Consider the following 10,338-nt stretch of genomic DNA (forward strand, 5'->3'; position numbering starts at 1 on the left):
CACTGGTGTCTAGTCCTCCATACCAGACGTTCCATAAATGAATTGCATTTTGGTTGATGGCCTTCACTGGCATGTGGTATGGACCACTATATTGTTGACTCGATAGAGAAATTATATTATGTCCTTTTCTATGTTAGGAATATTATATAAGGCATGTTGACGGGTCCCCCGTTAGTTCTGAGGCGGAGAGACAACGTGTAATCCATTGCTTGGAGGCAGCAATCAAGAGACGAACATCTGAGGTACTGATCTGAAGATGGTTCACATTTAGTTTCGCTACCCACTTCAATTTCAAGTATATGACATTTGAGTGCATAATGCAGGGAATAAGGCTAGAACTATGTGGTGAAGACAGGGCGGGTCTTCTGTCAGATGTAACTCGCTTATTTAGAGAGAATGGTCTTTCAGTTACTAAAGCCAAGGTCACAACCCGGGGTTCTCAGGCTGTAAATGTTTTCTATGTTGCTGATGCATCTGGTTGCCCAGTTAAAAGTGAAACAATTGAAGCAGTTCGTAATGAAATAGGCCTAACTATACTCCGTGTGAAGGATGATACGTACACAATTGCACAAACTCCACAGACCGGAAAACCGTCTTTTGGTGATATCTTCCGCTCAAGGTCAGAGAAATTCCTCTACAATTTAGGCCTAATAAAGTCATGTTCTTGAGCATTTTATTAGTCGGTTGCACAACTCAATCTGTAGATAATAGTATGGTTTTAATCATAAACTTAAAATATTTTCGAGATTTAGTCAAGCCCAATTGATCTTAAAAACTCGGTTAATGCCAAAACCTATATATCTTTCTACCTTGTAAATGTTTGTCCAAACTGTATGTTGACTATGCTACATCCTTCGCGTTTAGGAGTTGTTGTAAATTTATAAATCATTGCCCTTGCATTGTGATATCTCTTTGTTCAATTCTTTTTCTAGTTCACGATGGTTTGTTACATAGTACTGTACATGATTGAACATAACACAACTAAAAAGGGAAAAGTAGTCCAAATCTTGTTTATTGTACTGTATAATCATATCCAATACTGTGTAAATAGTTGAAAGAAATGGAATTGCATAAGATTTCCAATGACATTCCTAGGATGCTGGAAATTGACAGCATAGACAGGCAATTCAAGCTGTCTGAATCATGGACCACTCTGAGTGACAAAGGCATAGAATTCTTAGTATGTTAAGATTCAAATACATTATGATTTGGTCACCACCAAATATTCATGGAATTTGATTCCAAATTGTGTTGGAAATACATAGCTTTCTACATCAATTAAAGAGAGAGAGGAACCATTCTATCCGTATCAACAGTGTTCGAATTTGCTAGGTTCGCGACTGATTGATACGCGTACTAACCTATTAATTATGTCCCCGGTGACGATTAGGGGTAGCTTAATCAGTCGTCCTTCAAATAATTAACCGATATATTTTTGTTATATCGAATACAAATTAATAAGGTTTTCATTTCAACCCCTTCTAATCTAATATTCTATCTACCTTTCTTCTGAATCAGCATATAGTCATGGAATTTGTACTAAACTGGGGAATACATGAAAAGATAAATAAGATAGTAATAATTTAAGGGTACAAAAGAATGTTGGCAAGCATCACTCGAAAGATCACATAAAAGTAACAACCACCAAAATATTCGTGTAATTAAAAGGTTAAATTCATTGTTGTTGTTTACCTATTGAATTTTATATCATGTTAATCATTTTATTTAAAACCTCGAGTTATTAGAAATGAGATATAAGTATCCACTTCGATCCTGTTTTCAGGATTTCAACACTACCGAATTTGTAACGAAGTTTCATGTTAGTCACTCAATTTATATTGTTACAAGTACGTCACTTTCTCAACTAGAATGTCACGTCAGCTTCCCCCACTAGTCAAATTTAACACATAAAAGGAATAATAAAATCGTAATAAATATTCAACTTGGCAAATACAAATACTGATAACCCGATAATTAAGTCTTTTAAATCACTCGTTTTACAAAGATCTCAAGAGATATTTGATTGCGTGAATCATCAGGACTATAATTGATGTGGAGGGTTGTCAAATTTGACTTTAGTTCAATGTCATGAGTGAATCTCTTTGCGGCCAAATGGCCATTATTCTAATTTTGCTTTCATTCATATGATATGATTATTCTGCCATTTTGTGGTCAGAATTTACCTTAGTATATGCATCTTATCTCATAACTTTCAAATGGAATTTCCCTTTCATATACGACAATAATGCAAGCGTTTATCAAATCATCCAAGCGTATCTTGCTATTTTGGTTTAAGGATAGAATAAAATATGAGAGTACGTTTTCAATTTAAATTTAGCAAATTTGCTATGAGAAATCATAGCTTGTGAAACTCGATTGATTCGAGTTGCTTAATTAATAGGCCATGCTAATTCGTCAAAAGTCGTGCAATCAAATTGTTTAGTCATCGAATTGATAGAAACAATCTAACTATAAGAATTGCTTCTAGAAATCTCGAGCCCCACTTGTTTAAAAGGCACAAATTTAACGAGATGCGAAAAAAAAAATTCACGTGATAGAATCATCAATTATTAGGTCCAATACGAGTCCGGCCGCTGAACTTCAATTAAATTCCAATTATGCCATTAAATTTTAATTTGTCTCAATTAACTCATTCAAATAATAATAATAATCGAATGAAATGGAGAAATTACATAATTTTAGCAGCAAAAACTAGGAATTAAATAGAACATGTTTAGCCTAAATTTGTTTTCAGATAAAAATAAAACAATTATTTTACTAACGAATGAGTAATTATCTTATTTTAAATTTGATGGTTATAAGGGAACTTAAAGCATTTTAAGCTCAGCCAAACACGGTCTTTCCAAACATTCATGAACTACAACAAAAATACAGAGATGATGATTGCTTAATCAGCAGCCATAATTATCAGTAGTATGATTACGATCTTAACACAATAATTGTGCCGTGACACGAAAAGTCCACCACCAAACAAAACTCCACGACACACGGCGGCAAGTGGCGGTGGGCCACCGTGCTACGCCACCGCATTAGCAGCTATTCGACTGTGACGTATCACCCCAGGTGTCTCTTTCAGAATTGTGTGCGAATCAGTCGGCAGTGCAAGTGGGCTTACTCTATTCACTCGAGTGGGCCCACATTGGGCTGAGCTTTTTCTTGGCCCACCATGTGGTCATGTGACCAGGATTTTGCAAAATCTTCCTCAAAGTACGTGAAAAAATTCCGACCAAAGACCTGATAGTCTTATCAATTATCATCAAATCAAATCAATACAATTAAATCTTAATTATAATTTTTTGCTTATAACGTGTAAATGTCTTAGTAGACGTGTCGTGCTGTCTGATATGACTATTTGAAATGAATTTCCAAATTCTCATTGTCAATGTTTTGTGTAATTATTCTTAACCTACACATTCAATGAGTGCCAGTTTTTAATGGAGGAAATTAGACTTATATATCCTAAATGTAAGGTCCTTCTAAAAAATCATATGAAAAGTATTAATTTTTGTAGAAAAACAAGTCGTTAGTGGATGAAACCAATTGTATAAGTTTTATTCAAATGCAATATCCGACTATTGAAATTAATAACCACAAGACAAACGATTTCAATTTATAAAAAAAGATTCCGTTTCAGAATTTTCCAATGGCTGAAAAAAATGTTTAGCAACATAAAATCAGAAATATAAGTTAACTGCAGGCTAAAACTGTAAACGATGAATCTGAAAGTTGCACACTATGGAACTACAAACTGCATGAATTAAATAGTAATGCGAAAATAATCTGTAGAAATAAATGGAGACTGATGCGAAAAAAAATCTGCAGAAATAAATGGAAACTGAAACTGTAAGGATAAACTGAATTTGTAAAGAAACTACACGAACTGCAACGAAATAAATCTGCAAAAAGAAAACACAAACTGCAGCAGATTTCAAACCGAGGCCTGTGCGTGCACAGTTTCCTTAAGACAGTTTCGCCCCCTCGCCGTAGGTGCTGGAGGTTCAATTCGAGTGGCTGTCTCTCAGGATACAACTGTAATAAGCAGAATCCGAGCACCGCGGTCCTACTCTGGTAAACTGCACGTGACTGGAAGGGAATAGAGACTACACTGTATGGAAACTAGAACTGAGAAAAAAGACACTGCGTGGAAAACTGGGAAGAATATTTTCGTATGCAGAGAGATTTTCGTTTGTGTGTTGAATTGTTGGAGTGAGCGTCCCTTATATAGATTGAGTCCTGTCTATTGGAGTCATTGGAGTTACAAAAAAAATGGCAAACATGTCTCTGATGGGGTCATTTTTGCCTTGTTCGGTCTGACATTCGTGTGTGCAAGTCACGCCCGCACCCAAGTTCAAGGTCTGACGGCCATTTCGGTTCGTGATTTGAACCTCCTGCGCACGCACATGGAGAGAGGCTCTATGCTACACATGATTACACATCTCCAAAGCATATCCATATATAAAGTGGTTTAAGTTTCCTTGGTTTTCCTATGTAGGATAAATGCATTTTTTCCCACAAAATCAACTTCCAATGACCAATTTTGAGTTCTAATTTCTCATTCACCCGAATTTCATTTTTGACAAATAAATACATGAAATCGATGTTCTCGCGGAGGAGAACACATATCAACTTTGATATTCCACATTGGACCAACAGGTCTCATCGAAAATTGTGCCAAAAGTGAGCCGCTCACTCAATTTTTTCCAACAATTTTAGCTTCCAACAAACTAAACCTTAATTATTTCCTGTGTCTCCTCTTTTTGCTAGAGTAATACACACCATGGGGGGTGCTCCTCATGGGGTGGCTAAGTTGGTGGAGTATGTGAGCTCGGAGGTCTTTGATCACGAGTTCGATTCCTCCTACTAACACTTTTTCGGTCGAGTCTGTCGTACAGAGCTTACCTAGTACGATTTACCTGGTTCGCGTGATTTGTAGGCTATTGCGTCAGTTCGATATTTTACCCAGTGTGCACCCGAAGGGTAGTGGCTGGGGATTCCCCCATTATTAAAAAAAAAAATTAAAAAAAATACAAACCATGGGGGACAGTGGTTTACTGAGGTAGAGGAAAATGGGGGCAATGGTCGTTAATTTTCAGCTTCGTGGCACGAGGATGGTAATTCTTGCAGAGTTTACGTGGAATATCAACACAACAAATGCAGCGGTAGAAACTCCAACAAGACAAGGAATACAAATTGGAGATGATGAATTCTGCCGAATGTTTTCCAAGGGAGGTAGAGCGCACTTGGGGAATGCGGGAAAAACTGCAGTTAGATCTAAACAAGTCTTAACAAAAGATACCGAACTTAGAGAGGCATCAAACTTACCACTGATGTATTGTGTTCTCAGAATGTGGCACGGTGGGTTTTCATCATTTGTGAAGGACACAGCAGTGCAATTTTTGTCTTGATTGCACATATTCTGACATCTTTGTAGACTTGTTTGTACAACCGTTTCATTCACTGGGTAAATTCTACACAACAATGTTCAAAGATACACCTAATTCGCAACTTTGTTGATATGAAACCAAACATTTCGAGTTAGATTCACCGTTCACTGTAAATGGACATCTGCATGCTGGAGAACCAGATTCATTGAGAGCACAAATACCACAGAGGCCACGTGTTGTGAAAATGTCACATTGATTATCAAATGCTTGCCAAACTGACCTCCATGATTTTAAATGGTGTTTTGTCGGTGAACTGACTTAAAGATAATTGATACGGAATGAGAAAAGAGGAAAGACGGTGGTTGAGTTGCTTTTTTCCGTCACTTTATTAAATTGATTCTAATATTATAATTGTTATTTTGCCACTTTTTTGAGTGTCAATTTTTTTTAATTTTTGTCGCTTTTTCGAGTTTGTCCCTTTTTGAGCGTTTGTCGTCTTTTTTTTTTTTTTGTCACTTTTTTAGTCTGTGCACCTTTTTTTTATTTGTTACTTTTTTGAATTCATCGCTTTTTTAAATTTCTGCCACATTTTTGACTTTTTGTCACTTTTTTTTTTATTTTTTTAAATGTTTGACACTTTTTTCAGATACCTTTTTAATTTCTATTACTTTTCTTAGTGACAAACATAACTTTTTAATAAAAGTGACATTGTATGTCATTTGTGTCAACATTTTTTTTTTAAATAGATGACACAATTTTTATAAAGTAACATTGTGTCACTTTCTTATATTACACAGTATTTTTTACTTTCAAAAAATTGTTCATGTGATTTTTCAAAAGACCCCTCATTTTAAAGATATTTTTGTAAGTTGCCCTTTTTAATTTGTGTAATAAACTCTTTGAACATGACTAGAATTGACTAGTTTCGACTTGTGATTGGATCTTGCCCGATTCCTTTCAAGCTTTAAAAAAAGATTTGTAATATATTTATGTAAATTGAATAAAACTTCATATATATTCAAGATTCTGATGGTTTTATTAAGAGAACAAAAACATATTTTCACCCATTTAGTGCTGTTTGTGTAAATTTCAGAATTAACTAAGCCCGTACCACATAAAGCCTAATAGATGACAGAAACCCAGCTAGACTCAATCAACTTCAAGCCCAGTTGGCCCATAAATCAAGTCAAAACTTGTCGTGGGCCAAGCCCATACCCAAGGCATCCGGGGCATCTTTGGAAACACCAGTTTCAACAATTGATAGAACTTAATTTTGATCAGGGTGATCTCATTAAGATTTTAAAAGTCCTTGTAAATTTAGACGTTCTCAATTGAAATTTTAGTATATCTAATTAAAATTTAAATGTCCTCGAGTGAGTTTGTAACGAATTTCATTAAGATTTAAAAAATTCTGAGATGTCCCCAATTACTCGTGGATTTAAAGAATTTCATTAATAATTTCAAGTGATTTGGCGGATTTCAAACCTAAAAATAAACATAATAAACTCTTTTTGAAATTTCACAATTTTTAATTATTTCATCATGAATTAAGTGAAAATCAATTCAAATTCACGAAAATTTATATAAATTTATAATCTTTTAAAATCCATCAAATTCAGTTGAACACACGGTGTTAAATCACTAATCCAATCAGTATACTTAAAAACATTTATTGAAGAAGTAAAGTACAGAAGTGGCACTGAGCAGTTTCAATTTACTAACCATGCAGCAACCTGTCATTAGCATCATTATCTTCATGTAACAAACATCAATGAGAAGTGTACTGGCATTACCATGTACCTCACCTCAAATTGTACTCAGATTGAATATATCATAAAGTACAGCGAAATAATCATAGCTTCCACTTTTCGCGCTTACTCGTCTTAGAATACAAAAAAGTTACAGCTCAGAATCGGACATTGTTCCCGAACAGCCCTCTATAGCAGGGAAGAGCGCGAAACTTGAAGGGAAAATGAAAATTGGAGATTTTGAAATACTTGAACCATAAATTTCCACCTCAAACCATTGGAAGCTCACCACAGTCATTTATGACAACCCTTTTTACGGGACGATCACCTCTGTCAGTCTCTTGCGACTCAATCAGCTTTACAATGTCCATACCCTCCAAAACTTGTCCAAAAACGACGTGTCTCTGATCAAGCCATGGTGTCTGTAATTCATCAAGCATAAATACTTGTAAATTTCAAAGCAATTCAATCGTTCGATGTAGGAAGCTATAGCTGATAGAAACGAGCAATCAAGCCGTCTATCACCCAGAACTAGGCCAGGAATCCATCCCAAGCACTGTTTGCGTGCTTTGGGGCCAACCCCCTTATGCAATAAGCCCCAGGGGGTGTTTAGTGATGCTCCGCATCAACTATTTATTAGAGGATATGTTTAACAATTACCCTGTCAAGTGACTTCCATATGGAGGAATGTTAAAAAGCATAATACCACCATTAACATAATAAGCCCCCGTTTGATGGCCATTATTTGGGAAAAACAATACTTTGAATAGTGATTTGCTGGAAAATATGTAATTAAAAAGTAGGAAAAAGTTTTGAATTTACGTGCAGAATATTTTATTTAGTGAAATGTGTAGTTGAAAGCGAGTATATAGAAAAAGTTTTCAAATAATGGTTGTCAAACAGGGGCTAAATATCATTATGTGCTCCAAAAATGCATCCCAACTTCATTGGACAATATGACAATAGTCCCACTGCCGCATTGACAAAAGCTTAAACAAACATGTAGCTTAGAGAGAAAGAGAGAGAGAGAAGGTTAAGGACACAGGTCTACATAATGTATTATAGAGTTTGATCGTTTCTCAATCTGAAAAATAAACGCTGAAAATTCATTGATGTTTGGAAAGATGAAATGTTTAACTGCATAATGTAAAATCTAAAATGTTTATATACACTTCTATATACCTTGACAGTGCAAATGAAAAATTGGCTTCCATTGGTATTGGGGCCAGCATTTGCCATGCTAACAATTCCAGGTCCAGTATGAGTCACTGCACATAGTACAGGATTACCCGTTAAATTTCAGTAGCTACAAGTTCTTAGTATCAATAATAACTAAATGAGGAGGGCAAACTTACGCTTGAAGTTTTCATCTTTGAATGTACGACCATAAATGCTTTTACCGCCCGTTCCCTGCCAAACAGAAATCCGAATAGCAAAACATCAGTTGTTATGTATGATGGAAACATATAAATTTCTTCCGAACAATAGAAAATATACATTATGAATATACTATAGTGAAAAATCTTCAAGCAATATTTCAGCCACATGTCATGACAATCAAATCAAAGGAACAAACATCAGTAGCACAAGTATCAACAAAATATCTATATCTAATAGCAACTATATATCTGAAAACAACAGTAACTTAAGGCGTTTCTTGCTATAAAAAAATTTAAAAAGTAGTGTCGTCGTTACCTTTTAATGTGGAGCTATTAGGAATGAATTAGAAAAATGAAATACCATGGGTAATGCTGACACCATGGCATACAACCTTTGTTGGAGCTTAAAGTTACGTGGTATCCATATGTGCCATAATAAATCTTTCTCATAGATTTTTCCATTTAATATCCTGAAACGCCTCAAAATATGATAAATGATCCTCAACCCAGAACCAAATTGGAGAACTTTCTTTAGTGATGTCCATCCAAATGTAATAACCAAAAAAAGTGCATAGAATAGAAACGAGAAAACCAACAGAGAAGAATTCATAACAGCAGTACATGGAGTAAACACAGACGTAAGCAAATAGACTAAATTAATGGTTATAGACTAGAATCAATAATTGGAAGGCAGGAATGATGATCAGGTTATCACATTCTAGGTGGTGAGTATATATAACTTTGTAATCTTTCTGGAAAAGGTACCAACAGCTAAAGTTTCACACTTTAGTTCATTGTATAAAATGCTTTGCTTGAAAGATTTGTAGTTTCGTTGGACAAAATAGCAACATCTGTGGCATCTTATACGGTGACAGTAACTACCGGTTGGCAGAAAGTGCAGTCAGAAACTGAAGGCAATATCCAAATATGAGGTTGATGGTGAACCTTGGAAAGAAAATTGTGCATCGATCACATCCTTGCTCTTATGGTTAAGCATTGTTCTAGTGCAGTTTTATTCTCCATTATGCATTTTAACTTCACTCAGTAACTTATTCACTTTTCGTTGCTGGCAGACTGAAACATGATCAAACATCCAACAATTTCCTTGAAGTGTCTTTTCCTCATAGGAGTCCAGTGGGTACGTTCTTCCTTCTTATGAAATAGGGAGATCACACATGAAGACTTCATTATATCGACATCATAGACTACTAGTATTTCCATCGTCCAATCTCCAACAAATTAGAATGGAACATCGAAACGACACGAACACTTGATAGAGGCTCCAGGATGTGTTTGTCTCTCTTCAAACCCCAAATCTAATTGAGACAAGTTCCAAGATTTTCTTAAGTCAACAAAAAGGTGCAAAATTATATACAACAAACATTTAAACAAGATTTTACACCATCCCTGAGGCTCACCTTCTCTTTCTTTCTCGATTTGGAGGGTTTGGAGGACATAAAGTTCTAAAACAACTAAATTAAAAAAAATATATATATATATAATCAATCGAAACAGACTAACAGAGTCCATAGAAAAAAAAAAAAAAAAAAATTCAATTGAAATAGAGTCCGTGGAATGACAACCTACATTTCCTTTGTCAAAGTCTCCTCCTTGAATCATAAAATCCTTTATAACGCGATGGAAGCTAGAGCCCTTGTAGCCAAAGCCCTTTTCTCCTGTTTAAGAAACGCATTTACAGGAAGATACATTCAAAACAGCACTCAACAAAATTACACGAGTTAGGAAAAAAAAAAAAAAAAAAAAAAAAAAAAAAACATTAAAAAACACCAATAAAAAAAAATTAAA

General features: G+C 35.1%; 1 protein-coding gene and 2 long non-coding RNA genes across 3 annotated transcripts in view; 1 reads left to right on the forward strand and 2 right to left on the reverse strand.

Moving 5' to 3' along the window:
• Positions 1-20: 20 nt before the first annotated feature.
• LOC111406221 lies at positions 21-920 on the forward strand. The gene is made up of 2 exons (XR_002704960.1): positions 21-242; positions 324-920. It is a non-coding gene; the product is annotated as an uncharacterized LOC111406221 (long non-coding RNA).
• A 1,924-nt stretch (positions 921-2,844) lies between these two features.
• Positions 2,845-5,777, reverse strand: LOC111406222. The gene is made up of 2 exons (XR_002704961.1): positions 5,344-5,777; positions 2,845-3,255 (listed from the first exon to the last, which is right to left on the reverse strand). It is a non-coding gene; the product is annotated as an uncharacterized LOC111406222 (long non-coding RNA).
• Positions 5,778-7,112: 1,335 nt separating this feature from the next.
• The window catches only part of LOC111406223 (photosynthetic NDH subunit of lumenal location 5, chloroplastic), a 4,660-nt gene continuing 1,434 nt past the window's right edge, over positions 7,113-10,338 (reverse strand). The window contains exons 4-7 of the mRNA XM_023035504.1: positions 10,120-10,208; positions 8,509-8,563; positions 8,336-8,421; positions 7,113-7,575 (exon numbers count right to left, since the gene is read on the reverse strand). Coding sequence (XP_022891272.1) covers positions 7,423-7,575; positions 8,336-8,421; positions 8,509-8,563; positions 10,120-10,208 — 383 coding nt within the window. The 3' untranslated portion in view covers positions 7,113-7,422. The remainder of the gene's footprint in view (positions 7,576-8,335; positions 8,422-8,508; positions 8,564-10,119; positions 10,209-10,338) is intronic.

Source organism: Olea europaea, chromosome 12 (genome assembly GCF_002742605.1).
Source record: "Olea europaea var. sylvestris chromosome 12, O_europaea_v1, whole genome shotgun sequence".
Lineage (NCBI taxonomy): Eukaryota > Viridiplantae > Streptophyta > Magnoliopsida > Lamiales > Oleaceae > Olea > Olea europaea.